Here is a 27,895-nt window from a genome sequence, read left to right as displayed (position 1 = left end):
CTTATGGGAAAAATCAATCAGCTTGCTTTTCTAGTCCCCCACCTTGCCCCCTGCCGTCCACCTCATCCTTTCCCCTCGTGCCTAACCTAACAACATGCTGGACGTAAGACCACAGAACCCCCTCAGCTTCTCCAAACTCCGCCTCTTCTGGGATTCTCAGCGTCTTCTAACCAGTCTCAGGGTCACCAACCCAGCGATTTTGAACCGTTTTTAAAAAACATGCAGTACCTGACTACTTAGGGGAACTGACCTCTTTTCCTTTAGATTGTCAAAAAAATGACAACAGCCAACACAACAAGAGCCATCCGGTATGAATGAATCAAAATTACACCTATTTTTATTTATTTTTTGTCAGACTGGCAAAAAATAAATTTTTTGGTGTGCTGCAGAATTTTAGTAATTAGTTTATATGTGCCACTGATGAAAGAGGTTGAAAATCACTGCACTAACCCAATTACTAGGGTAAGTCCCTCCCACTATTTTAGTGCCCAGCGTCATTGGTGCTCAAAGGACAGTTACAGGCTCTTAATCTCCCACCAAAACCTTGCCCCAACCACTTATATAATCTACATAAAACCCCATTTCAGTTCAGCTGTACGGTTCCTATCCCTCAGCCTAAAGAAGGCACCAGCCTCCCCCAACCTAAAGCAAATGCGCAGCCCAGCGGGACCGCGCCTCCAGCTCCTGACCCTTCTCCGCAGGCTGTGGGTGTGGGGACCCACCCTCAGGGCCTCCACTGCCTTTTCTTCCAGTCACTGCTCAGTCAGCACAGCTCTACACATTTATTCTCACCACTCTCCACGCTAACAGATTTTCTGAACTCCATAATGCAAGGGTCCTTTCTTTTTTTTTTAATTTTTATTTTTTTCCCCTGTATTTTGCTGAAGTTGGAAACGGGGAGAGACAGTCAGACTCTTGCATGAGCTCGACCAGGATCCACCTGGCACGCCCACCAGGGGGCGATGCAACCAGAGCCACTCCAGCGCCTGGGGCAGAGGCCAAGGAGCCATACCCAGCGCCCGGGCCATCTTTGCTCCAATGGAGCCTCTCTGCGGGAGGGGAAGAGAGAGACAGAGAGGAAGGAAAGGGGGAGGGGTGGAGAAGCAGATGGGCGCTTCTCCTGTGTGCCCTGGCCAGGAATCAAACCCAGGACCCCTTGCACGCCAGGCCAACGCTCTACCACTGAGCCAACTGGCCAGGGCCTTTCTTAGTCCTACTTGGACTTCTCGAGTCCAGCCCATCAATGGGGGACCAAGGAAAATGAAGGCGGGAACTTCACATTCAGCCTCCACCGCCCCGAGCCGGCGGTTCTCCCCGCGTCTCAGATGCTGCCCCGCGACTCCCACGCCACCGTCCTGCTGCAGCGCTCCACCCTCTCATCTGGGCCAGTCACCTGGCCTCCTGGCCACCTCCCCACCACTGCCTCGTCCCTTCAACCCATCGTCCACTTTTAAAACCTGGACCAGTGCGCGGTCCTGCTGGCAGTCAACGCTGCGGCACGACATTACAGGCACTTTCTGGTGTGGACTTGGCGTCCTTCCTCCTGGTTCCACCAGCCCAACCTGCTGCTGCTGGAACATATCATGCACCAGGTCTGGCACGTTCATACGATCCCCTGATTTTCACTGGGACGATGTCAGTGCCCAGCATCACTGGTGCTCAAAGGATAGTTACAGAATGAATGAAAAAGTACGTGCTTGTTTGAAATGAGCACTGGCTCCGTTACCCAGGCACGTGGGACTGATCGCAGACTGTCACCAACTCCGTGCCAACAATTAACAGGGTTGTTTTAAGAACTGACTTCATGGACACAGAGTATGTAAATAAAATACATGCATATAAACCCACTATCTGAAATAAAAATTATTCCACTTTTTGTAAAAAGTGCTGAGCTGGATCCAAACAGCAGCAACTCATGCACGACCCACGCTTCCCGATCGTATCCTGAAATTAAGCGGGGATCAAGAACTGAGGCTCCTCAGACTTGTGGTTTCCAGGATCATCCTTTTCGGCGTTACTGGGTTCTCGCCAGACTCTGGCTCCCTCTGGCCCTGCTTCTTGCAGGCGACCTCGGCCCCTGACCTAGCCAACTGTTTTCCATAACTGTTTCTGTCCACAGGAATGAGTGTTACATGGTAAAAGCATTACTTCCGAGATCAGACTTTTCTCCTGTGAAACGAGTACCTCAGCTCTAACTTAGGACACATCAGACAGGACCAGGGGCGTGCAGGCCGGACAAGCCCCGCCCCGGGACCACTCACCATGCAGGCGGCCTGGACCGCCTCGGACACGTTGCCGGCGTTGGGCTCGCACCAGAAGACGTGGCACTCAAAGCGCTGGTTCCCGGTGTCCATGATGAAGGCAAACGTATGGATGTCCTTCCCGACGCCCATGAAGGACAGAAACCGCACACGACACTCCACCAAGACTTCCTCTTCATCCTGCAGGACACATTGTTCAACCCCACACTCCCCCCGGGGAGCCAGGCCAGTCACCACCGCCTTCAGACGTTAAATCCGACTCAAGCTGAGAGCGGCCACCTGCGGGACTAAAAAATACACAGCCAGACGGGCTTGGGAAGCACTTGTGCTCTGCTAGAAAGGCAGGTTTCTACAAGCGACTGGAAAGGCCGTCTCCATGGCGGGCGCCTCTTCCTGGGCTGTCGGCTCGCTCGGAACGACACTGCAGCCGTGGCGCGTGTTCCGTTCCCTGTCCACTACACTCCACGCCCGTGAGCGCACCGAGAACGGGACGAGGTCACGCACAGTCCTTGCACCTGCCATACAGGACGCCCTGTGGCTCAAAGCCCATCTTCCCCAGTGAGCCCGCTGGGAACCCTGCAGCACCCATCTGGCCCTGCTTCTGCAGGCGACCTCGGCCCCTGACCTGGCCAACTGTTTTCCATAACTGTTTCTGTCCACAGGAATGAGTGTTACATGGTAAAAGCACCACGGGATCCCCTTCCATCCTGTTCTTCCCAAGCCAACAGCACACCGAGTCATATTCCTATCCAGAACCATGGAAAACAAAAAGCTGCCAAGTCATTTTTTTTCTTTTTCACAAACTGGCATCCATATGCCATCCATATGAGGCAGTGTGAAAACTGTGCAGAACTCATCCTTAGGAGCATGTCACGTGCAGCAAACCACATGCAAATCTGAAATGAGTGAGCATGTCCAGCACGCTGACGTCTGGACGTTAACATCTTGACTTACTAGAATACACGCAGGTGCTGTGGGACAGTTCAGTGGGCAAGCTACGCTAGTCTGAGAGGCTGGGCAGTGTTCTGGGGAGAAATGATGCTCAAGTTGAAGTCGGGGGAAGGGGAAGGCATGGAGCACAGGAGCAGCACTTGCAAAGGCACTGAGGTAGGAGAGGGCGTGATGTGCTTGGAGCCCGCCGGGAATCCAGCACAGCACGCTGGGGGGCAGGCGGGGCAGTGAGCACCGCGGCTCCTCTAGAAGGCCAACTGGGCTTGAAGGCGACCTGCTGGTGGACAGCAGAGCAGGACAAGGACTGGTGGTCTTTCCGTGACAGGTGCTTCACAGAGGCAGAGAAGTTAGAGTCTGGAGCCAGACAGCCTGTATTCAAATCCCGATACGGCTACTTCCAGCTTGTGAGGTTGGGTGGTTACTTAAACTCTCTGTGCCTCAGTTTCTTCAATTACAAAATAGGGATAATTTGAATTGAGGCGAATGCTGGCCTCCTTCAAGATGACCAGTGGCTCCTGCTACTATCAAACCATAGGACCGCCCACAATAGAAGCAAGTCCTGTGCCCCAACCCCAGAAAACACAGCTCAGTCCATACTGGAACCCAGAGAGTGACTGGCCAGAAAACCAAACCATTAGTGAATTATTGCTAGTGTCATCTAGTCACCTCTAGCAAGTGGCACCAATGTCCTGGGCAGGTGAGGAAGAAGGACCAGATCAGATTCTGCTGAGTCCACAGAAAAGCAAAGGAGTGCAGAGACCTGGACACAGAGGCAAAATCTCTTTCTTTTTGTAGGCTATTTAAATAATCACACAGAACTCCCCAAGGTCAAGCCTTGGCTATGTGGCTAAGTTTCATGGAAGATGACTATATCCAGCACCTCACTGTAACCCAGGCAGACCAACTCCAACTAGGACCTCTTCTCTCTTACCTTTTCACCGATGACAGTCACAGTCGCATCAGCCACGTTCATGTTCACTGATGGCCAGTCCTCCTTGCTGGATGAGGTCATTAGGCTTTCTATGGCATTGTTCAGAGTATCCATTCCTGAATGGATTGAAGGAGTAAGCGAAAGAGGTCCTAAAGCCATGTATCACTCTCCAATATATATACTGAGTGGGTAAACAGTACTCAAATACTATGTTTTTCTAAGCACAGGGTCTCGGGAAAGGGGACCCAACGGAAGCCAGCATCTGCCAGAAGACCTCAATCTCCCTTCATTTTACTTTGTTACTTAATCAAGGCCAAGCGTGGGCGGCACCTTACACAAGTTATATGTGCTTCTCAATGGGGCACTTGGCTGGGTGTGCCCACCGCCGTTTTGAGGGGAACAGGGTAACAACTTTATTGAGATATAATTCACATAACATATAAGTCACTCATTTAAAGTGTATCACTAAATGGTTTTACAGTATATTTAGGGTTGTGCAACCATCACCACGATTGCTTTTAGAAAAATTTTCATCAGCTCAAAAAGAAACTCTGTACCTTGCAGAAGTCACCCTCCATCTCCTCCCAGGCCCCCAGCCCTAGGCAATCGTTTACGCGATTCCTGTCTCTACAGCTCTGCCTATTCTGGGCGTTTCATACAAATGGAGCCACAGAGAATGTGGCATGTGACTGGCTTCTTGCACTTAGCACAGCGTTCTCAAGGCTCATCCCTGTTGCAGCGTGTGGGGCCTTCTCCTTTTTTCTCGCCAAGTAAGGTCCCATTGAACGGCAGCATCACATCTCCTTTATCCATCTGTCGGTGGATGAACACCTGGTTGTTTCTACTTTTTACTTATTACAATGCTGCTGTCAACATTCATGCAGACATTCTGGAGTGGATGAATGTTTTCATTTCCCTAGGACACATGCCAAGGAGCAGAATTTCCGGGTCAAGTGGCTAACTATATCTCTACCCTTCTGAGGAACTGCCAGACTGTTTCGCAAAGCAGCTGCATCATTTCACACCCCCAGCCTGTCCCACCGGGGAAAGCTGCAGCTCCAGCCCCTGTCAGCGTGCTAGGGCCACGCGACTAAGCGCTGCGCGGGGTGCGAGCTGACTGCTCTGTGCGCTGCGTCCGGGGCGTCTTGAAAGGGAAGCACGAGGACTCCCTCAGCACTTCTGACTGCACAGCTGGCTGGCAAGGACGGAACCAGGGACCTGGCCCCAGAGAAGGAAGCCCGACTTGAGAACAGCAAGCCTGGGATCATGCTTCTCTGGAACGCTGGGTAAATGAGAAATACGTGGCTGCTTTATTAAAGTCCTGTATCCCGGGATCACATGCCACAGCAGCTTAGCCTGTCCTCTGCTGCTCTTGTGACCAGCACCGCCTGTGTGCTCGGCTGGTGACAGTGCAAGGGCCCGATTCGAATCAAGGAGAGCGGGCAGAACCACAGACCCACCACCCTACTGCAGGGGTGAACATGTCCCATGCGCTCCCAAACACCTGCAAAGTGGAAAGACATAAAGGCTTCACATACCGACTGGTTTGTCTACAGGTAACATGCCCAAGTACTGCACGAGGAACTTCTGCACCAGCTCAGTCTTTGGTGTTGGAAAATCTACTACAGGGAACAAAAGCAACACAACTTTCTCAGGGGTCCCAACATAACACCTAAGAAACAGCCATCACTCTGTGTCACCTGGAATGCACCTGTGTTTCTAGAGGTAAATGAGGTAACTGTTCTGTAAGAACAGAGACACTGGGGCTCTGTCAATCACTATCCCATTCAACTTTCATTTCCAGGCAGAAACACATCGAGAAAGCAGGAACTGGGATCTACTGTTAGAGCTGTCACTGTCTCCTTGATGTGCACTAGGTGACAGCTTTTGCTGTCCTCTTAGGTGTGGCTTATGCCTAGAGAGAATTTAACCACAAAGCGTTCAGTCAGGGAAAATAACTATTCAGAGCCCTCCAAAATATCAACCCGCATATTTTTTAACTAGCTGGTCCTTAACCCAGGTTGTAGATGAGGTAGAAAACCACTAAGGATAGTATTCTTTTATCTTGCCCAATAACAAAAGTCATCTTGGCTCTTTATGCAAAACTCTCTTGACACAAGTCAACTCTGTGCCATGGAGGGCGGGGGACACGTGCATGCTCAGCCATGTTGGTTGAGTGTGGTTTTACGGAGACTAGAAGCAGCGGGGAATGAGACCTTTGGTTCTTGACTAGGGTGGAGAGAGCAGATCGTGCAGACCTACCTTGTAAGGGAACGTCAAGATTCACATTGGTCCTTTCCTGTAAGGAACTGCAGGCCAGGGCTTTGGCATTTTTCCGTTCGGCCATAATCTGGAGGAGGGAAAACACAGCCCGGGTGTGTGGTTACAGACCCCGTCTTCAACAATGCGAGCCAACACAGTGCCTCAGCTGACTTTACTTCCAAGTTAAACCAGCTTTAGTCCGCTGCCGAACTTTCAGCCCCTGAATCACTGAGCTTCGTATTTTCAGAACTGGGCTCGTCTTCTCTGGGGTAAGAGGTGTACAACTATCCTTCCCAGAAACAGTCTCCTAATCAGCTGAAGTTTATTCTTTCATTCACCAGACTTCCATCTTTTAAACTTGATTGATTTTAGAGAGACAGAGGCAGGGAGAGAGGGAAAGAGGGAGGGAGAGAAAGAGAGGGGGAGAAGAAGAGAAGAGCGGGTAGGAGATAGAGGAAAGAAACATTCATTTGTTGTTCCACTTAGTTGTGCATTCACTGGTCGCTTCCTGCATGTGACCTGACCAGGGATCAAACCTGACCTGGTGTCTCAGGACGATGCTCTGACTGAGCCAACTGGCCAGGGCCCAGATTTCCATCTTTACTGAAACAGCTCCAATAACTATCCTTGGTCATGTGTGGACCTACTGGCCCACTGTGGTCAGTGAAACAGAGCAATGGACGTCCCCCTTTGCGCTGGGTGATAACTTTCAGGTACTGTTTTCCGGAATCTGGGGACAAAGCACATTAGCTCCCCTTATCCACAGGGGATCCATGCCGAGACCCCCAATGCATTCCTGAAACAATGCAGGGTCCTGAACCCTATATAAACTATGTTTTCTCCTATTCATACATGCCTATGATAAAGTTTAATCTATAAATTAGGCACAGTAGAGATTAACAATAAGGAAATAGAACAACTATAATAAGATACTGTAATAAAAGTTATGGAGTCATTATTAAGTAAAATAAGGGTCATTGGAACACAAGCACTGTGATACCGAGACAGCCGATCTGATACCAGGGTGACTGCTAAGTGACGGATAGACGGGCAGCGCGAATAGCGTGGACCCGCTGGACAGAGGGACGGCTCAGGTCTCAGGTGGGACGGGGCCGTGAATAGCGTGGACCCGCTGGACAGAGGGACGGCTCAGGTGTCAGGTGGGATGGGGCCGTGAATAGCGTGGACCCGCTGGACAGAGGGACGGCTCAGGTGTCAGGTGGGATGGGGCCGTGAATAGCGTGGACCCGCTGGACAGAGGGACGGCTCAGGTCTCAGGTGGGACGGGGCCGTGAATAGCGTGGACCGCTGGACAGAGGGACGGCACAGGTCTCAGGTGGGATGGGGCAGCGCGAATAGCGTGGACCCGCTGGACAGAGGGACGGCTCAGGTGTCAGGTGGGATGGGGCCGTGAATAGCGTGGACCCGCTGGACAGAGGGACGGCTCAGGTGTCAGGTGGGATGGGACTGGATGGATGACATTCCATTATGCTACTGAGAATGGTGTGCAGTTTAACACTCAGGGGGGGAGGACTACTGTACGTGGCTTTAAATCCCACCTCTGCCGCTTCCTGGCGGGGTGACCGCAGCGAGTCACCTGATCGCCCGTGTCTCATTTCCTCCACTGGACATGGGGATGGTAATATTTATGTCCCTAATAATGCTATGTCAGGCCTGAGGATTCAGTGTAAGCCCTCAGAAATACTAGCTGCTACCATTGTTGTTATTCTCAAACTGCGAAAATCTGTCAGCCTTCTTCCACGTTGTCTCTCTTCCGTTAGGAGTTGTCCCTGTCACTCTTGTTTACTGTGCTGTGCGTTTAGGGAATGAAGGAGGCCCACCCTTCAGTGATCCCCAAAGCAACTCACACCTTCATTCCCGACCAAGCGAACACTCCCAGTGGGACAAAGAATCGCCGCCCCCCCAGAGCGCCACTCTGCCCAGCTCTAGATCTGGGTCTGGGACAGCGGCAAGAGGCTGCTGGCAGGGATGAACCGGAACATTTACTGAGCACTGACTCTGTGCCAGGCCGTGCTCTGAGGACATGACTCTAGAATACAAGCTCTATGAGGACAAGATTATTTTTTTTCTGTTTTGGTGCCTGCTGTCCCCTCAGAATAGCGTCTTGCGCATAAACGGGGCTCAATATTTTCCTTGCGTGATGAGTGAAAACAGTGAAACGTGGGGGAGGTGCAGCCACGCCCTCGTCCTGTCAAAGCAATATGTGACTACAAGCAGGGACACATGTGCGGCTCTCTACCCCAGTTCCCATCCTCCATGTCCCTGTTATGTGAGCAGAGCAGCAGGCTGAGGGACTATTTATTTGGGGGCTAGGCTCAGCTCCTCGCCTGACCCCTCCCTACAGGAACTCTGGCTGGCACCGGCTTCACTACCGCTGCTGATACACCAACCTGGGCCATGGTGTGGCTGTGGCCGTGGCCAGCGCTTTGCTGGCTCAGGTGGAATTGTGAGTGAGGCTGGGTCATGATTTCAGCACAAAACCAGAAACGTGCTGGCAAAGTCCTGTGTTTAGAGTAAATAAGTACGTTTGGGGAGTGGAAAGGCCTAGCTGAAAGAAGGGTGACAGTGTCTTGAAGGTGTGGCCAACTACTATTTGAATACAAGCCAGCGAGTGACGCGGTTGCTAAGGGCATCAGTCACCCCGGTACTGGATCTTTGGAAGTCACAAGAAGGAGGGTCTGTTCTCTGGCTCACTTTGGAAACAATCATCCTGGGGAACCACCAGAGTATGCTCAGAAGAGGAAGGTTAGGAGCCTAGTCATCACACAACCTGAAAGTGGCTGAGGGCGGGGGCGGGGTTCTGGAGAAGGGAGGAGGACGCAGGAGCAGAAAGACTCAACGAGATACGTGTGCACGGCTTCAAATCTCTTCAAATATCAAAGGGCTGCCCAGCAAAGAGACTAACTGGGGAAACTGTTCTTTGTTGCTACAGATCATAGATCTCAAGTAAACACAAAGAGCTTCCAGAGAGGAAGCACAAGAAAGTATTCTATAACAAATCCACTCAATAATAAAACAGTCTCCTGAAAAGTACAAGAAGAGCCTGTCAGTGGAAGCCAAGTCAATGGAAGCCAATGGAAAAAACGGAGTTGGTTGGCAGGGGATGGAGATGCTCGTACCAGGACGCTGTGCTGGCTGGAGGGCGAGATGCAGGGAGGCTGGGCCGGTGAGGCACGACTGTCCTCATCCTGAGGCTCTGTGACTCTGGCTAAGGAAGTGGGACCCTTACTAGTGTGGGATCGTGATCAGAGCCCAGGCTCACAGCTGGTCAGAGTTTCTATGAGCTACTAGGTGTCTTCAAGAAGTCAGTGTGTGTTCATGGGAACCCCCAGCTGCCTACAGCTCCACAGACACCCCAGGTAGCTGCTCACCACTCTCTTGTCAGTGTTCATGCTCAGATCCGGTGGCCCCATCCTGGGAAATCTGCCATCACTCTTCTGCCCTGTTTCCAGCTGTGCTCAGTACATACATCTCCGCCTCTGCATCTGCCACTGTTTTCCACCTACCAGACCCGCAGACTGGGAGGGACTAAGGCTCTGCTCACACTGTAGATGATGCCAGTTCCAGCAACACCTGACAAGCACTGGCTGAGCAAACATTTGCCTGCCTCTCGGGAACTCGATCTGCAGATCAGTGTGCCCACTCCCCCACCCTGTCACATCCCCTCCCCTGCTCCGCAGTGAGGAAAAGGAGGGGCGCGCCGCGGGTGCCCTGAGCCACCTTACCTTGGAACAGATTTCGTGGAGACTTGTGGCGATGGCTTTTGCGGGTGTGTCACATCGAAATACATGACATTTCAAAATTCTTGTATCCTTGTCTCTGGCTACATAAGCAAAATCCCTGTGCAAACAAAATTTATCAGTACATTACCAAAAGGAACCTTCACCAACACACTCTGGTGATGAATTGTTAACTGCGCTAGTGACCAGGAAGTCAGTGGTAAATAGTATGCAATGCTTAAAAAAAATATTTCAACAGCTACCTAAAACAGAGGGGTGGTTTTATGGATATGAGGAATCCATTTCTGAGTAAAATAACTACGGGCACGTATGTGTTATGTGCCATTGAGTCCGCTCTGACTCCTGGTGACCTGTGACTGAGTGATGTCCACACCGTCCTGAACTTAACCGCCCTGCTCAGCTCCTGTGGACTCATGCCTGCGGCTTCCTTCAGGAAGTCCACCCATCTGTATCTGGACCCGTCTTTTCCTGCTGCCTTCCATCTTCCCAGCATTACCGTCTTTTCCAAAGACCCCTGCCTTCGCATAACGTGCCCCATGGAGGACAGCTTCAGCTTCGTCATTTTTACTTCTGCAATCTTTCAGGCACACGTTGGAGATAGGGTCTGTCCCAGATCATGCTCATGAAGCGAGTCACATGAAATTGTGGTTTCCCAACGTATGCAAAAGTTAAATTTATCCTATACTATAGTCTCCTAAGTGTTCAATAGCCTTATGTCTAAAAGATAATGTACAAAGCCCAATTAAAAATGCTTTATTGCTGAAAAATGCTAACCATCATCTGAGCCTGTTGGAAAAATGGTGCCAACAGATTTGCTTGACATGGTTTGCCACAAACCCTCTATTTGTAAAACATGTAACATCTACCAAGCGCAATACAACGAGGTACATCTGTCCAGTGTTCCCCAAACCTGGTCTGAGGTTGTCTAGGACTCTCTAACCACCCTTAATGTAAACTGAACTTTATAGAAAACTTCCATCTAGACAAACAAATGTTATGTTTAGAAAACAGAAAACAGGCTTGGGAAGAACACGAATGTGCATGAGTGACTGTGACAGAACAGTGGGGCAGCAGAAGCACAACAGGCTCTGACGTGTAGGCGTGCACGGAGGGCTCGGCCCACAGCTGCAGAGGAAGCGGACGCGCAGTCACGGGCTGGGCTGGGCACAGAGACACCGCAGCTGAGAGCCGCCGCCGCCCTGGACTCTGAGGCACATCTCATGCTCCAGAGCTCAGGGCCACGCCCGGGTTAGCTCAGACACCATGGTGAGCACGCAGCTGCATTAGCGCCCACTGATGAGAAGGATAAACACCACGACAGTCCCCGGCTTCTACAGAACTGTGCCATACAACTAAATTTCTCACTGTTACTACTGGGGGACAGTAATTCAAAGATCAATGTGTTTATGAAAAATAAATGCCCAGCTGTACCCATCTGGCAACGGATTGCAAGGATTTCTTTGTCTTTGTTCCTAAGCCAGGACAATGTCTGCAGATATAACCACAGATGAATCTATTTTTAATTATACTGCTCAAAAAAATTAGAGGGTCAGGGAATGTGCAGATACTCCAGTACTTTCAACCTGTTGTACAGCATATTTTCACCAATGAAATAAAAGTTGGCTTTGCATCTCATTTGCATAATCAAACTTTCTTTAACTTGTCACTTGCTTTTCTGATGTCCTTGTTTAATAAAAAGAAATCAAATGCTTCCTTTTTTTTTATCACTTGATATTCATTTTGAAATATCCCCTAAATTTTGTGAGCAGTATATTTCTCTTAATGGAAGAACTGTCGGTCCTTTCACAGACTGTGACTGATTCTGTCCCCAAGATAACCCTGGCTTCCTTGGAAAGGCACAGGGATTGATGCACTGGAGGGAGCTGGCCATCACGCAGGCCTAGCCGGGGAAGTCTGGCCCCCACTGCCTTGCCAGACCCCTGCAGACCCCAGTAGGACTCCCTGAGTCCGGTTCCGTCAGGAGCCTCTTTACCTGCTGGCCCTGAAGGCACTTTAACCTCAGCCTGTCCAGGTCTGACCAGCCTTCTCCTCCTTTGTGTTCTATCTCAGCAGGTGGCCTCCATGCTAGAACCAGGAGGCTTTCTGGATTCTGCCTCACACCAGCCACCAGCTCACACTATTTTACCTTCTGAAAATGTCCCGAACCCCCCACTTCCCTCGCCGGCGGTACTACCACATGGCCATTAGTGGTCTCGCCTCCCTGCCTTTGCCAGCGCTGTCTCCATGCCCTGGTCTGAGGTTTAGGACTCCGGTGCAACGAATAGGCACCCTTCCCGGGGCTGCCGCGGATCCCGAACAGTGCCCTCGGTGCCGTGACTGCAGGGTGGGCACCCTTCCCGGGGCTGCCGCGGATCCCGTACAGCGCCCTTGGTGCCGTGACCGCAGTGGGTCCTGTACAGCGTTGGTGCCGTGACTGCCGCGGATCCCGAACAGTGCCCTCGGTGCCGTGACTGCAGGGTGGGCACCCTTCCCGGGGCTGCCGCGGATCCCGTACAGTGCCCTCGGTGCCGTGACTGCAGGGTGGGCACCCTTCCCGGGGCTGCCGCGGATCCCGAACAGTGCCCTCGGTGCCGTGACTGCAGGGTGGGCACCCTTCCCGGGGCTGCCGCGGATCCCGTACAGTGCCCTCGGTGCCGAGACTGCAGCGGGTGGGCACCTTTCCCGGGGCTGCCGCGGATCCCATACAGTGCCCTCAGTGCCATGGCTGCAGCGGGTGGGCACCCTTCCCGGGGCTGCCGCGGATCCCGTACAGTGCCCTCGGTGCTGTGACAGCAGCGGATCCCGTACAGTGCCCTCGGTGCCGTGACTGCCGCGGATCCCGTACAGTGCCCTCGGTGCCGTGACTGCAGCGGGTGGGCACCCTTCCCGGGGCTGCCGCGGATCCTGTAGAGTGTCCTCGGTGCCATGAGTGTCTGCTTATGAGCCTGTCCTCCCCCTACTTCCTTGCAGCTCCCTAAGACAACTTGTAACTTATTCATCTTCAATGCCAAGTCCAGGCCTGGCCCTAAAAGGTCAAGGGCCCTGCTCTTCCCTAGCAAAGGCCTGCAGCACACGCCCCAGGTTGTCAGTAAACTGCTGGGTCAGAGGCATGAGCAGTCCTGTGACAGTGGGCTGAGGGGTGGGCGGGGCAAGGGGCGGGGCCCAGCCTGGGAGGGGCGTGCGGTTCTCCTCCCTCGCTGGGGTCCTGAGGCCCTCCCATCTTAGTCTCAACCACCATCAAGGCAAGGTATTACTACTTAAGAACAGGGATAAAGGGAAGGCGTCACTTTTGGAGCCCATCCTCAAGGGAAGCCCCATTCTCAGCCCCCCTCCCTCTGGCTACCCTTCTTCCCTAGATTATCCTAAAGTAATAGGCACACATCTCACCACACACAACTCCTTTCCATAAAAATCCTACGTTCCACGCCCATTTTCCTGAGGCCAAATCTCTTCAAACCTCTATGGTCACCCACAGAAAGTGGGTGGATTTCAGGATTTCCAAAATTTGCCCCACCAACCCTTCCGGCATCATTCCTTCGACAGATGCGCGCTCAGAGAGGCGGCCTCCATGCACCACCCCACAGGCGCCACCCCTGTGTGGCCCAGCCAGCAGGCAGCCGTGCCCTCTGGCCCTAAGCTATTTAAATTCCCTACCACAAAGGATCTCACCAGAAGGATGGGAGCTGTAGTCACTAGACAGGTCTCCACTGAGTCTGTCCTCTCAGAGACAGTAAAGAGCAACCAGGAGACAATGGATCAGGGTTCGGGCAGCCCAAATTCCAGTCCTATTACTGGTTCCACGGAGGGCGTGGAGTCTGATCTCATCTCTATGGCAGAATATGCCAAAAGTTCGAGAGAAACACCATTTCCGAGGACCCTTTCTGGATCTGATACGCTGTGATGTAAGTGTTCAGACCCACAATCTGCTGGCTAGCCTAGAGGTGCAGTGATTCTAAAGTCACCATCATGGAAGACAGAACAGGTCCCGATCAATAAGCAATATCTCACTGCTACCAATTTTAGCTCTGTGCCCTCTGTTCTTTCATATGGAATCCTTTAGGAATTAACTTTTTTTAAAATTACCATTAATCTTCATTTACTTCTGGCTCGGGAGAAAGTGATTAACGCCTTAGGCAACCACCTGGAACCCATACCTCCCCCCAAAGGGAAAGCTCAGTAGTGGCAGGCTTGGTTTGGGGGATCTGGACAATTTTTCTCACAGCCCCATGCTCTCCTGTTCCCTCCCGGGTACCAGGCTAATATCAGGGAGATGGAAATCTGTTTGTCCATGAGAGTGGATGAGTCTACTAACTAACCCTCCAGGGTGTCCTCTGCTTCCTAGAAAAAGTTTCCTCTTCTCCTCACTGTGGAGGTCAAGAGATTAATAGGTCTCCTGTATTTTATTCCCACGAAACACCCCGAGTTATTCTGAAATAGCTGAAAGTCCCGAGCACGGGGATTTGTAAGAGGCAGTGAAGCCTCTGTCAGACCTGGAGCAGGGACAAGCTGAGCAACTCCCTCTGTGTGCAGGACGCATATGGCTGCTCTCATTGCAGCGATATGCAGAATGAAATCCAAACAGCTCTTAACCAGTTGTTTTAAAAGATTGGCTTTTCAGCACTCGACTTCTCAAAAAGCTGCTATAGTGGACAGAATAATGACCCTTCCATGACGAGCATGTCTTAATTTCGACAAGCTGTGTATATGTGACCTCACATGGCAAGAGACTTTGCGGATGTGTTTAAAGGAAGGATCCTGAGATGGGGCTGTTGTCCTGAGTTACCTGGGTGAGCCCAACACAGTGACTAAGGAGAGAGCAGGAGCAGGGGCCACAGGCCAGGAAAGGCAGGAAAGGGCAAGGACACATGTTCTCTTGGAGTCTCTAGAAGGACCACAGTCTGGCCAGCACCATGACTTTAGCCGGTCAGACCCATTTTAGACTTCCGGCCTCCCAGAACTGTAAGAGAATGAATTTGTGTTGCTTTAAGCCACTAAATCTGTGTTAATTTGTCACAGCAGCCTCAGGACACTCATATAGCTACTGGAGGGCTTTACAGTCTAATGAAATATGCTATAATATTAAAGACTTAAAAAAATATTCAATTCACTTGCACAAGTACCTTCAGAGCCACTAGGACACACCAGACACAAGAGATGCAAACACAAACGGACAAGGTTCCAGCCTGGGAAACCCACTGTCTTATGATACAGACATTCCATGAGATCTGAGCAGCATAAGTATAATATGATAAGGACCTCACCAGGGTAAGAAGGGCAGTGGATGGTTCAAAGAAACTTCAAGTAAGCCTGAGAGGTAAGAAAGCCCAAAGAGTGTCTGGAAGGACTCCCGGTCGTCCTGTGTGTGTCCCCATGGTGCTGCGGCCACAGTGTGTCTGCCAGGAGGCTGTACAGTAGTCAGAGTCAGGTTGCAGAGCGCCCTGGGCCCTGCTAGGAGTCTGGCCCTTCCTCTGAACCACCCAGGGCTTGTACTATGGCACATGACCCCATCTGGTATTTTTTTTTTTTTTTTTTTTTTTTTTTTTACAGAGGCATAGATAGGGACAGACAGAAAGGAACGGAGAGAGATGAGAAGCATCAATCATTAGTTTTTCGTTGCACGTTCCAACACCTTAGTTGTTCATTGATTGCTTTCTCATATGTGCCTTGACCGCGGGCCTTCAGCAGACCGAGTAACCCCTTGCTGGAGCCAGCGACCTTGGGTCCAAGCTGGTGAGCTTTTTTTTTGCTCAAGCCAGATGAGCCTGCGCTCAAGCTGGCAACCTCAGGGTCTCGAACCTGGGTCCTTCTGCATCCCAGTCCAATGCTCTATCCATTGCGCCACCACCTGGTCAGGCCCATCTGGTATATTTAAAAAAATTCCTTCTGGCCTGACCAGGCGGTGGCGCAGTGGATAGAGTGTCGGACTGGGATGCGGAGGACCCAGGTTCGAGAGTCCGAGGTTGCCAGCTTGAGCGCGGGCTCATCTGGTTTGAGCAAAAATTCACCAGCTTGGACCCAAGGTCGCTGGCTCAAGCAAGGGGTTACTCAGTCTGCCAAAGGCCCACGGTCAAGGCACATATGAGAAACCAATCAATGAACAACTAAGGTGTCGCAATGCGCAACAAAAAACTAATGATTGATGTTTCTCATCTCTCCGTTCCTGTCTGTCTGTCCCTGTCTATCCTCACTCTGACTCTCTGTCTCTGTAAAAAAAATAAAATAAAATAAAAATTAAAAAAAATTTTCTTCTGGTGGGACAAAGAGAGTCATGAAAGGAGACACTGGAAGCTACTGTGTGGTCCAGACGAGAGAGGACAAACAAGATGCAGGCTGAGCAGCATCATGAGAACAGGGCACAGGGACAGACAGGAAACAGATGCGGAAAGGACAGCTGGCAGGACTGAGGGTGTAGGTGAGGGAGAGAAGCAAGAATAACTCCGGGGTCCCTCCTAGGACAACTATATACCTCTTACTGGGGCAGAGAGAGGGGAGGGCTTTGGTGAAGGAAGCTGACAAGCTCCAGGTTGGACAATAAGTGTGAGGTGCTTGAGGGATACCAGGTGGTGGCCAGGTCCCCCAAGCAGGTAGACACTCAGTCGATGAGCTCAGGCCTGTGGTCTGGGCTGAAGACATGGACCTGGGAAGCAGCTGAAGTCTGGGGAGCAGATGAGAGTGCGGAGAACAAGAAAAGACAAAGCAAGGCTTCAACCAGGAAGAAGGATGACATGTAAAACCCTACTTGAGCCTGACTGGTGGTGGTACAGTGCACAGATCGTCGGCCTGGGACTCCGAAGTCCCAGGTTCGAACCCAGGAGGTTGCTGGCTTGAGCTGAAGGTCACTGGCTTGAGCAAGAGGTCACTGGTTTGGATGGAGCCCCCCTTCCTCATTCCCCCCCCCCTGGGTCAAGGCACGTATGAGAATCAATCAATGAACTAAAGTGACACAACTATGAGTTGATGCTTCTCATTTCTCTCCCTTTCTCTCTCTCAAAAAACAAACAAACAAACAACGCCTAGTTGAGGCTGAGGTTCCAGTGAAAGGGCGGAGGAAGAGTATGGGGAAGGGGAAAGCCCAGGACAGGCTGGTTCCAAAGACATCAAAGAAAGGGCACTTTAGGAGAAGTCCCCAGAGCGGCAGAGGCTGAGCAGCAGGAGACGGGCCATGTGGTCTCAGGGACAGGGAGGTCTGTGGTGACCTTGGCGTCCGGGGCCCTTTCACTGGAGAACAGAGTTTGGGGCCCGGCTGTAGGAGACGAAGGAGTAGAGGAGTTAAAGGAATAGAATACATGCACCTTTTTCTTTTTTCCTAAACTTCTCATTCTGGAACTTTTCAAACATTCACAAGAGCAGAGAGGACAGTCAGTAAACTCTATTGTCCCACCATCCAGCTTTAACAATGATCAATACGTCGCCCAACTCAGCCTTCCAGGTAGATTTTTTTCCCCCCAATCTTGAAAGACCATTATCTTTTTGCTCATAGGTAAAAGCAATTTAGTACAATCTAGAGATTTTCCTGTATTCTAAGGGGGACACAAAATTGCTTTACAATGAACAAACCTTTAAAGCTGGAATATTCCTGACAGACTGCAAACAGAAACAGTTATGATCAGCCCATTGCTGCTCACATGACTTTGGGAAGAAAAAGCACCAGGTGCCACAGTGGCTCTGACACTGTGAGGGTGTGGGTCAGCTTGCTGCTGGGGCAGAGCCTTTACCTGAGGAGCCCTTAGTGGCACTCCTGCTCCCAGCTGCCTGGTTTCCATCCCACTGAGAGTGTCCCGGCTCAGACGGGCTTCTGCACCACCCCCAAATGACCAGGCACCCCCATGGTCATGCACCATGCACCTCCACGCCTCAGGTCCCATCTTCTCCAATAAACTCTTCCACATGTCTGTCCATCTGAGCATTTTGTCTGACACTCAGCAGCAAGAACCATTTCTGTCCTTTGCTCTAGCTCACTCCTTCTGTGATGCTGGGCCAGAAACTCGTCCCCTGCTCCCAATACGTAGAGTATGGCCCCGCTGATTTCCTATAGTCGTGGGAATCACTGCATTTTAAAGAAACCAGCAGCCGGGAGGGTTAGAGCGGGAGTTTCTTGCCTCTCTTCTGTAAACTGTACCAGAAGCGAGTACCAGGAATCACCACGTCTCACCATTTGCTCACTGAGCCCTCGTTGTTTCCAACTCTTTCTGCTCCTCTCCTTTTGCTGTTCACCTTAGTAATTATTCCCCAGACGACCAGCCCCAGCTCTGCCAGGGAAAACACCAGTGCTAAGACATCTTACACGACAGCTTCCAATTTCTTAGCCTCAAAGAAAAAGAACAAAAGGTTGCTTTTACTGTTCTCGGTTGAACAGCACTTTAATCGCCTTGTACAGGCTTGATCCATCTTTATGGAATGAACAATTCTTTATTCAAATGGGCTTTATTAAAAAATAGCCAAGACAGATCCTCTCACCTTTCCCTAAATCTCTACCCTGCAACACTATTACATAAAAAGAATTTGCTTATGTGTTTATCTTCAGAAGGCTTTCAAGAGGCATCTACAAACATTTTCCTGGTTACCAAGCCAGTGGTTGGTAAACTCATTAATCAACAGAGCCAAGTATCAACAGGACAACAACTGAAATTTCTTTTGAGAGCCAAACTTTTTAAACTTAAACTATATAGGTAGGTACATTGTTATATTAACTTAATTAGGGTACTTCTAAGCTGGTCTTTGCTAATCATTAGGTATTTTGTGGAAGAGCCACACTCAAGGGGCCAAAGAGCTGCTTGTGGCTTTCGAGACGTTTCAAAGACCCATCTACAGCAGCCCGGGCAGGTGGCACCCAGACCATTTCAGTAGTACAGATTCTCACTTAATGGGTCAGCCTGTTCTCCACTGCTGGATCTTCCTAGTGAATCAGAATACACATACACACACACACACACACTCTCTCTCTCTCTCTCTAAATAATGGGATAAAACTTGCCTCCCTGCAACTTGGGCCTGCGGGACCGAGCTCTGCTTTCTGGAGTAGCCAGAACGAGTTGACCTTGTAAGAAACACGACAGCCCGGACCTGTCTGGCAGCAACACTCCCTTCTCTTCTATCAGACCCCTTCTATTCAGTCTGTCACCAAACCTCCTCTGCTAGTGTCCCTTAACACATTGCCATGATCTGATGCTGTCTTTCAGAGAATCCGAGTTTGCTCAGGCCAAACACACACTGTGTTTGAAGCCAGGAATGTGTGATGGCTGGCACGTGACAGGTATTTGATTTAATGGTAGTTATTATAAAGGTGTTAAAGAAGTCAAAGGAAAGCCTACTTTGAAATACTGTCCCTTTATCCACGAGGGATACTTTAATAACCATTTGCAGTCATACGAACTCTATTAAGACGCCCTGAAATGTGTGTAAAGGCCCTTTCCCCCCCGGCTGATCTGTCTGTAGGGGCTATAAACCACAGAGCTGTTACTACAGCAGAGGGCAGGCCCCATCTGCAAAGAAGGACAAAACAGTAGCAAAGACCGCTGATCTAAACATCCCGTTTCTGGCCATCTGCGATCAAGGGCTTCTCTCCTCTGCTCCACCTGTACAGCGCCTGCAGGAGGAGTCCTGTTTCCAGACTGCCGGCTCTCCTTTGCTCAACTACTCTCGTTTCCTGATGGTACTCTGAAAAGTCTTGCTTTTGGGGTGAGGGAAGAGGGAGAAAGGGAGTAAGAAATGGCATCTTCCTAGATGGCCAGTCCAGAAGGTTACACACACACACACACACACACACACACACACACACGAGACTCTGGGTTTTAATTTCACCCAGCGGCACATACACCACATCTGAGCTTCGCTAGTTCCACAAAGCTCAGGCTCTAAGCTTGGTGAACTCAATATTCTTTTTCCTTCCTCACAAGTGTAAGAAGATGCTAAGTTCATAAAAGGTGCACCCCAGGAACTTATCACCTGGGCCAAGGCATCCTCCACGGGACCCTCCGGGGCACCTCCAGGAGCCCACCCTGGCTGTGCAGATGGCAGATTTGAAATTCTCCTACCTGCCAACAATCCAGGTGGCCTGGGCAGACCAGAACTTGTAGCCCTCTCTAAAACAGTCTTGTTAATATTCAGAGGGACGCTTCCCAGTGAAAAGACCCTGAGGGTAGGAACTAGCAAACAACAGCCTCACCATTGGCTCACACAGGACTTGTTATTTAGATGAGGAAGCTCCTGTCCCAAGCTGCATCAGCCCTCACCCTCCTGAACCGAACCTCCAGAGATCGAGTCTGCAGATTCTCTTTACCATGCCCTCTGAAGACTGATGCTGGCCGCGCCCCCCACCCCGGCTCTGCCTGCCCTTCCCCTCCGCACCACTGGGCAGACAGCGCTCGTGCTCTGGGAAGAAGGTGGGCCACCAGCTGCAGGCGGCTCGGCCCCACGCAGGCGGGAGCTCACCTGAGACGGATTCGAATGCAAAGGGGCGACTGCCTGCGTCTCTACTCCGCCAAGCAGTAACCACGATCACTCTTTTCAAAACGACAAAATTCAGAACTTTCTTCCTCCATCAAAAATGGAGAGGTGAAGGGATTATGAAGAACGAATTGGCAGTTACAAAATAGTCACAGGGATGGAGAGTACAGACTCGGGAATATATGGTCAGTAATGTCGTAGTAACTACGGGTGGTGACAGGTGGATATCGGAAATATAGGGGACACTTTGGAAAGGATGTATATGACTGTCTAACCACGATGCTGTATGCCTGAAACGAATGCGCAGTAACGCCGAGTGTAAACTGTAATTGAAAATATTTTATAAGGGAAAAACGGAGCTTTCCCGAAGTGGCAGAGCTAAGGAAGAGTGGCACCTCCGAGTCTCCCATCCGCCAAGTGTGCAGGCGTCCACTCAGAGCCCCGGGGACGCGCAGACCTGAGGGGCACGCGCCTTTCACTTCAGTTATAATCCTTTCCACTCTGCTCTTCCACATGTGGGCAGGGAAGAGAAGAATTCCACATTATTTAGCTCAGAACCGAGATTAAAATTGAGCCAGTCCTTCTGGCTATTTACCTTACCAATAAAACCTCACTGATAAAATTCTAGAGACTACCTCACATAAGCATGTCCTAATATGAATTCTTTAAGAAGCATGAAAAACCTCCTTACACAATCTGGCACATGACCTAACTATTTCTATCAGGTAACTACCTTGCAGGCCAATCAGGCTTTTCTCAGCCATTAGGGAGAGAGACCAACTTCCTTCTTCACACCGCCCATCCCCCAAACAGGGTCAAACTCAACAGCGGATTACGGACTCAGATGCAATTCCACAGTCTGCTTTAAAAGTAGGACACGTAACAATGACGATGATAAAAAGGTTAAAACAAAGTAAAGTTCTGCCTTTCAAAGACAACGATGCTGTGACGAATGGCAATGGGGCAGGAAGAAAGCGAGTGAGCTTTGCCAGACACGAAAGACAGCAGGAAGGGGGAGAAGTGAAAATCAGTCGGTTACCTCTCTCTGAATCCGGGAAGGCATGAGGGAGCAGAGCAGAAAACAACAAGTTAGCATTCGCACAGCTTCCATAAATAAAACAATCCTGTTAACGGCAACTCGGCACTGACATCCCATCTTAGCCCCAACTTGGCTGCAATTAATAACCTTTTGGTGCTTATTTTAGTTGAACTCTCTGCACAGAAGTGTGTATTTTGAGCCCCAGTTACAATGAAGCCAAGATATGCCAGATGAGTTTAGAGGCAACATAACAGGCGGGGGAGGTAACTGTGCTTAAAATAGCCCAGGCAAACACAGGAAACAGTTCGCAGTCAACACTGGCAGGGCACTTATCTTCGTTTCCCAGCTTCACCTGCTCCCAATAAAAAGATAACATATGGAAACAATGACATGGAAAGAGCCTTGCCCGTTTTACTAAGACCCCTGACAGTCTATTAACAGAGCTCCGACACTGTAATGTAGGCACTTTGTGGGTACTTTCGCCCATAGGCATCACGACAGGGCGGCAGAGCAGGAGGGGGCAGACACAGGGCAGGGGGGCAGACACAGAGCAGGGGAGCAGCCAGAGCCCGAGGCAGGGGCAGAGGTGGGAGGTGGGAGGGCCACGACAGGCAGACAGAGCCTGCCAGGGAAGAGAGGAGCGGAAGGGGGAGAGGTGCGGAGAGCACTCGGGGGTTCCTGGTCAAACGCTCAGAGGAGTGCCATCCCCGGAGCTGCCCTGCGTCACCAGGGTGACCCTAATGAAGTCACTTAACCTCCTGACCCAGAGTGCTCACTCTCCCCCTTCTGGTCTCCTCGCCCCCAGTTTGAAAAAGTGTGTGAGCAGAGCCCCCAAGCCGGTCATATGGGCTGCAGTGGCGGGGGGCACTGGGCGACACGGAGGCAAGGAAGAAACCCAACTTCCACAGACACCTGCTTTTTCAGGTACCCTGTGGCCAGTGGCCAGGGCAGCCAGCAGGATATGAAAGCGAAAACCATGTGTGAAATAGCAAGCTCGCCCGACAGGGAGCCACCGTCCTTAAGGGGCAAGTCAGAGCTGCACATCCTGACACAGCCATGACCACGGTGGGGTATTAGCAGGGGAAACCAGACAGGCTGACAATCCAAGTCACTGACACACGGTTTCATTTGAAAAACAACCAAGTTTGAGTGTGTATTATAATATATACAGAGTAAAAAGTATGGAGCAACACAACATCCATCCAGACTGTCAACTGTTATCTGAAGGGGACTCTACGGAGAAATTTAATAAAAATTTTTGAATATTACACAATAAGCGCATGTGACTCTTTTAATACAAACAGGTAAATACCTACTTCAACATTTGAGGGAAACCCCTGTAATGTACACGCCCCAAGGCACAGGTCACACACTGCAATATATATATATATGATTATTACTGTCACACTCCTAACAAGTAGCCTTTACTGAGCTCTGGCTCTGTGTCGCCCTAACAGCTATCTGACAAGGTCAATATGACTGTTCTCACTGATAGAAAAGGAGACAAGTTCAGAGAGGTTGAGGAACCTGTGGAAGGTCACACAGCTTTGGCATGGTGGAGTCAGGCTTTGATGATGGTGGCTCTGCAGGACTGTAGTTTTAGTCTTTTATGGAATGTACCTATGATGGGTACCCCATACTTCTTCACAGTCCTGCAGAACCATTTCATGGGTTTATCCCCCAAATGATCCAGAAGGTTGCTCTGCACACGTGTTTAAGATATGGACAAAGAACCCGGGGTTTTAGATAAGTGGGGAGCTTCTCTTTCTTTCCCTGACCTATGAACTTTAGAGGAGGAGAAGGGGGTTGAAAATTCCCAAGAGAAGCCCTTTCGGCTGAGTACAGTGCTGTGTTCATATTCCGCTGGTAGTTGCGTTCCTTTGTGTGTGTTACCTACCTTCCCGTTTTCCCAGGCTTCCCCTGTGTGCCGGGCAGGCACATTGTTAGATGGTGTGACCCTTGGAACCTGCTTCCTCGCCAGTGAAAAAGGGATAAGGACACCTGGCTCAGGGCAATCATGAGAATTACATTAAATGAGATGTGTGTTAGAGTCCCTGGCACCTAACCGAGTGCAAAAACTGCATCATAACTGTCATCACTTAGTCATCTGATAGTTTCATGTCTCTGCTGGGTCGTGCTGGGCAGCATTTGGAATGGATGTTTCCCATGGAAGGGAGGTCATGGGGGGAAGGATCTGTGGCCCTCTCCCTGGATGTGCTGGGTACCACTGACCACAAGTTGAAGGGAAGTCACCTCCCACTCATGTCTCTCTGCTGTGCGTTGTCCCCATTATCAAATTTAGTCTTTGGAGGCAATTCAGATCATCAGCAAAGGATCCGAAGACCTGGATTCTAGTCTACTGCTGGGTAAACATTAGTCATTTAACCTCTCTTAGTCTTGGACATCTCAGATTAGATGGTCAAGGAGTTGCATAGTGCTCAGATTTTTATCATAAACAGATGTGTTAAATGCATTGACTCTTACTACAAAGAATGAGCACGTAGCATTTCTTTGACTACATTTTGATTTATATCAAATGTTTTAAACATTTTATTTAAAATAAAAAGCTTATGCTTCGTGTATGGCTAAAACACTGCCCAATCACCTTATATCCAGAAACCTGAGAATGCAATCTGTTTCTTTTGTGTATAATCACTACTGAAGCCTTGGACACTGTGTATCAGACCCATTACTAGCAATTCATTTAAAGAAATAACGTTGATATGTTCACTTCCTCCCTTAGGACTGATCTCAAAAAATGACACTGCTTGATTTAAGTGTTGAAGTGAAAACCAGCTATAAACAGGGACATTAGAGTGATCTTTGAAATGTCATTTAAAAAATGCAGAAGAGTCACGCTGACAGCTGCTCCACCAATTTGACACCTTATAAATTTGCTGGGAATAAAACATCTGCCAAAAGCTGGGCTGCTGCTCGAGACACACCATTCTGAGAGTGGAAAAGGCTAAATTTAGAGTCAGGCACAAGTTGACACCCTTCTCGCTGTACGAGCTACCAGTGGGGAGAATTAAACCCCAGGATTCATTCCACACCAGTACACACCCAGGGCTGCCTGATCTGCATGCATTCAGCAGCTGCGTCTTGGGAAAAATGAATGTGGGAGTAATTGGCATTGTTTTCATTAAAATAAGCCTGGAATAACAGAACTACCTGGCATGTGTAACTGGGCATCGAAGTGAATAGGAAACGCCTCAAAATAAACAGCACACCAGAATGCCCATGTCTGGTCGGCTCTTTGGAAGAGGCTGTATTTCCGCACCCCTGGTGCCGCCACCTACTTCTCCTGTGGCGCACAACCGACAATTGTCTACTTTTTACAAACTGAGCACAGAGAGTGGACCTGTGTACTGCTGGCTCCATTTCTGCAGAGATCTCTGCTCTGTGCTACTTGGAGATGCTTGTCTTTCATCACCGCGGGTCCTTTGAACACCAGCACAGGCCAGCATCTTCCATGTGACAATGAAGTAAAAACTCTAAGACTTGATGTCGTGAAAACTCCCCGCCAGCTCCTGACCCTAACAGTTTATTTGGTGTTTGGTTGTATTTGGCACAGCTGTTGAGACCCTGACATTGATTAGCTGTTTGCCCTTGGTCAAGGCCCTTAGCCTCTATGTTCCTCCGTTTCCTCATCTATAAAACAGGAGTAACAGTGGTACTCACTTCCTCAGAGTGCTGTGAGGATTCCTATGAATCCACACAAGGCTCTCATGTGCCCCTGCAGTGCATGCTAAGCAGTGTGGTAACCAACTGGGGTGAGAAGGGAGGAGGTCGGCCAAGAGGAAGGTTCCTAACCTGTTACAGATCATGTAACTTTTTGGAATCTGATGAAAACACTCCGGAAAGAAATGTGCACAGACCCACAGTTTTATGCACAATCTTAGGATGGTGGGGACAAAGGTTCAATGATTCCCGAAAGTCATTCACAAACCCCTTTAGCATCCACAACCTGCAGGGCAAAGTTCTCTGACCTGAACTGAATCCTGATTTTATGCAAATTTACCATCTGGTATCCAGTGAGTTTCAGAAAATTCGGCCCAGGGAAAAGGTTGAGTCCTGGGAAGACCTAGGACCCCATGGCTGTTGCAGAAACAACTACCTCTGACCAAGTATGCCCCTTATTTTGCAAAGCAAGGTCGTTTTCCACCTCCCTGCTCCTGCTCCCTCCCCCTCCCCCCACGGTGCAGCCTGTACCTGTAAGGGGAGTTACAGTTTCAACCGGACTAAGTGTGAAGCTGAGGATCTAAAGTAGTATAAGGTTATTGAAATTCAAGGCACATCCCTCTGAACAAAGGACTTTCTCATGCTACTGGAGAGAAGACAATAGTTACCAATCAACTTACTAGTAGGGAAAAAGGATATTTGAGAGCAAAGAGAAAGCGAGATTTTAAACTTCCATCTTTGAAGAGAGCACAAATTAATGAGTCTGCCCTTATCTGTTCTGTATTACAGTTAAAAAAACAACAACCACCTTGCTTTTCTGAATATCTGAGCCAAAGAATACACTAACAACCTAAATTTAGTTCTCAATGTGAGAAATAACTCATGCTGTGCTACAATTTCATGGTGTGAAGTTAGGGCACAAAGGATAAAATCATGTAAATTACATCTGAATTGTGAAACCATGGGTTGGACGCCTTCCTGAACGTTGAGATGGTAAAACAAACAAACAAACAAACAAAATTGACTTGATTGCCAGAAGGCTCCTATCTGACAAGGGACATGTGACTATTAAAGACTTTGATACAGAGAAGAGATGACAGATCTCTATACAGGGAAAGTGGTTTCCATGCAAGAAATGACAAAAGGCAGAAACAAGGCTCCTGGTTAAAACCACGGTGAGCCTGTGGGTGAATTCTCACTCCATGCACCCAGCCACGTGAAGGGCCTCTTGTGGGCAAGGCACATTTCTTAAGTCAGTTTCTAAATTTTCAGAAGCATTTGGGCTATCATGGTATTGCCAATCCCCATTTCTTTGTGCAGACAGAAGGCACACTAGTGTAGATGACACAAAAAGCCAAGGCATTTGGCCTTCACTTAAACTTTGCTAACTTCCATCTGTATAGATTCATTATTCCTGATGTTAGATAGGACAAGGGTCTCAAGGTCTAGGTGTTCTTACTAAACGCTATTCTTGTTAAATGCTAAAATGTAGCACAGTATTTTGCAGACACAGCTGCAACCGGATGAGCTTGACCTGAACTGTGACTCGAAGTGCAACTGGGTAAGTATAGCCAACTGCAAAGAAGACGCCAACTAAACAGTCGGTGTAACTAACCAAACAGTGCACATGAGCAACGGCCCAGTCTCCCTACAGGGGAGAGAGAGCGCTAGAGGGGAACCCTGTCTCCTTTACTTGCTGCAAGTAAATAAAACTACCAGGCAAAAGCATCTTTTCTCTTTTATCTTCTCTCTCTCTCTTTCTTTTTTGAGAGTATATACTTTTTTAAAAAGACTTTATTCATTTTAGAGAGAGAAAAGGGGAGGAGCAGGAAGCATCTGCTCCCATCATGTTCTTGAATAGAACACCCCAAGCAGCAAATCCCTTGAGTTTGTAACACTGATGCTCTGTAAACTCAGTAATACCTACACAAAAGTAGATGACGATAGCTTATAACAAGATAGCAATTCACTGAACCTGCTAGCTACCAGGCGCTGACTTGGTTGTCTATTTGGCCACACAGTAACTGCAGAGGAAGCATTTCAAGACTCTCAGTGGACAAACAAGGAGTCTCAGGTTCCGAGAATTTAACTTTAACTTGCTCCCCCCCCCCCCCCCCCAGTGGAAAGAGGTCTGCCTGGGCAATCCCTTCTCTTTTGCTCTAGGTTTTTGAGGCACGTGGCAGCTAAGCCTGCCTCCCTCAGAGCCCCACCCCTTGGTGAAGAGAGGTGGCCTCAGCTCTCTGTTCGTGTCTCTGTCCTTCTGTCTTTTGTTTCAGCTGGTGACAAAGATTAAGTGCTGTGTTTGGTCTGAATACTCTCCCAGGCAAAGGCTGAGGCTTCATCCCTCACACAGCAGCCTCTCACGCTGTGGCTCCCCTGCTTACTGCTATGATCCTCCTCAAACTCCCCACTGTCTCTCTGACTTCACTTTCTGACTTGCCCGCTAGGCTCCAGCAACACCTGGGTCCTTCTGTCTTCCAACCTGCACACAGGCCTTAGAGCCTCAGTGATCCCTGTTCCTGCGGCCTGGATCACTTACTTCCTCAGGTCTGCCATAGAGGATT

At 49.8% G+C, this 27,895-nt stretch overlaps 1 protein-coding gene across 10 annotated transcripts in view; it reads right to left on the bottom strand.

The window, feature by feature from the left end:
• The window catches only part of APBB2 (amyloid beta precursor protein binding family B member 2), a 392,503-nt gene that overhangs the window by 3,438 nt on the left and 361,170 nt on the right, over positions 1–27,895 (bottom strand). For 9 of the 10 annotated variants that reach the window (XM_066233437.1, XM_066233440.1, XM_066233436.1 and 6 more), the window contains 5 exons: positions 10,152–10,266; positions 6,406–6,493; positions 5,682–5,765; positions 4,144–4,259; positions 2,262–2,441 (listed from right to left, as the gene is read on the bottom strand). In XM_066233437.1, coding sequence (XP_066089534.1) covers positions 2,262–2,441; positions 4,144–4,259; positions 5,682–5,765; positions 6,406–6,493; positions 10,152–10,266 — 583 coding nt within the window. Of the gene's footprint in view, positions 1–2,261; positions 2,442–4,143; positions 4,260–5,681; positions 5,766–6,405; positions 6,494–10,151; positions 10,267–21,650; positions 21,789–27,895 lie in introns of those variants that run through there. The other variant, XM_066233447.1, reaches the window with a different exon arrangement.

Source organism: Saccopteryx bilineata, chromosome 5 (genome assembly GCF_036850765.1).
Source record: "Saccopteryx bilineata isolate mSacBil1 chromosome 5, mSacBil1_pri_phased_curated, whole genome shotgun sequence".
NCBI classification, from domain to species: Eukaryota; Metazoa; Chordata; class Mammalia; order Chiroptera; family Emballonuridae; genus Saccopteryx; species Saccopteryx bilineata.
Note: the sequence above shows the minus strand (reverse complement) of the source record. Positions and strands in the feature narration are given on the sequence as shown.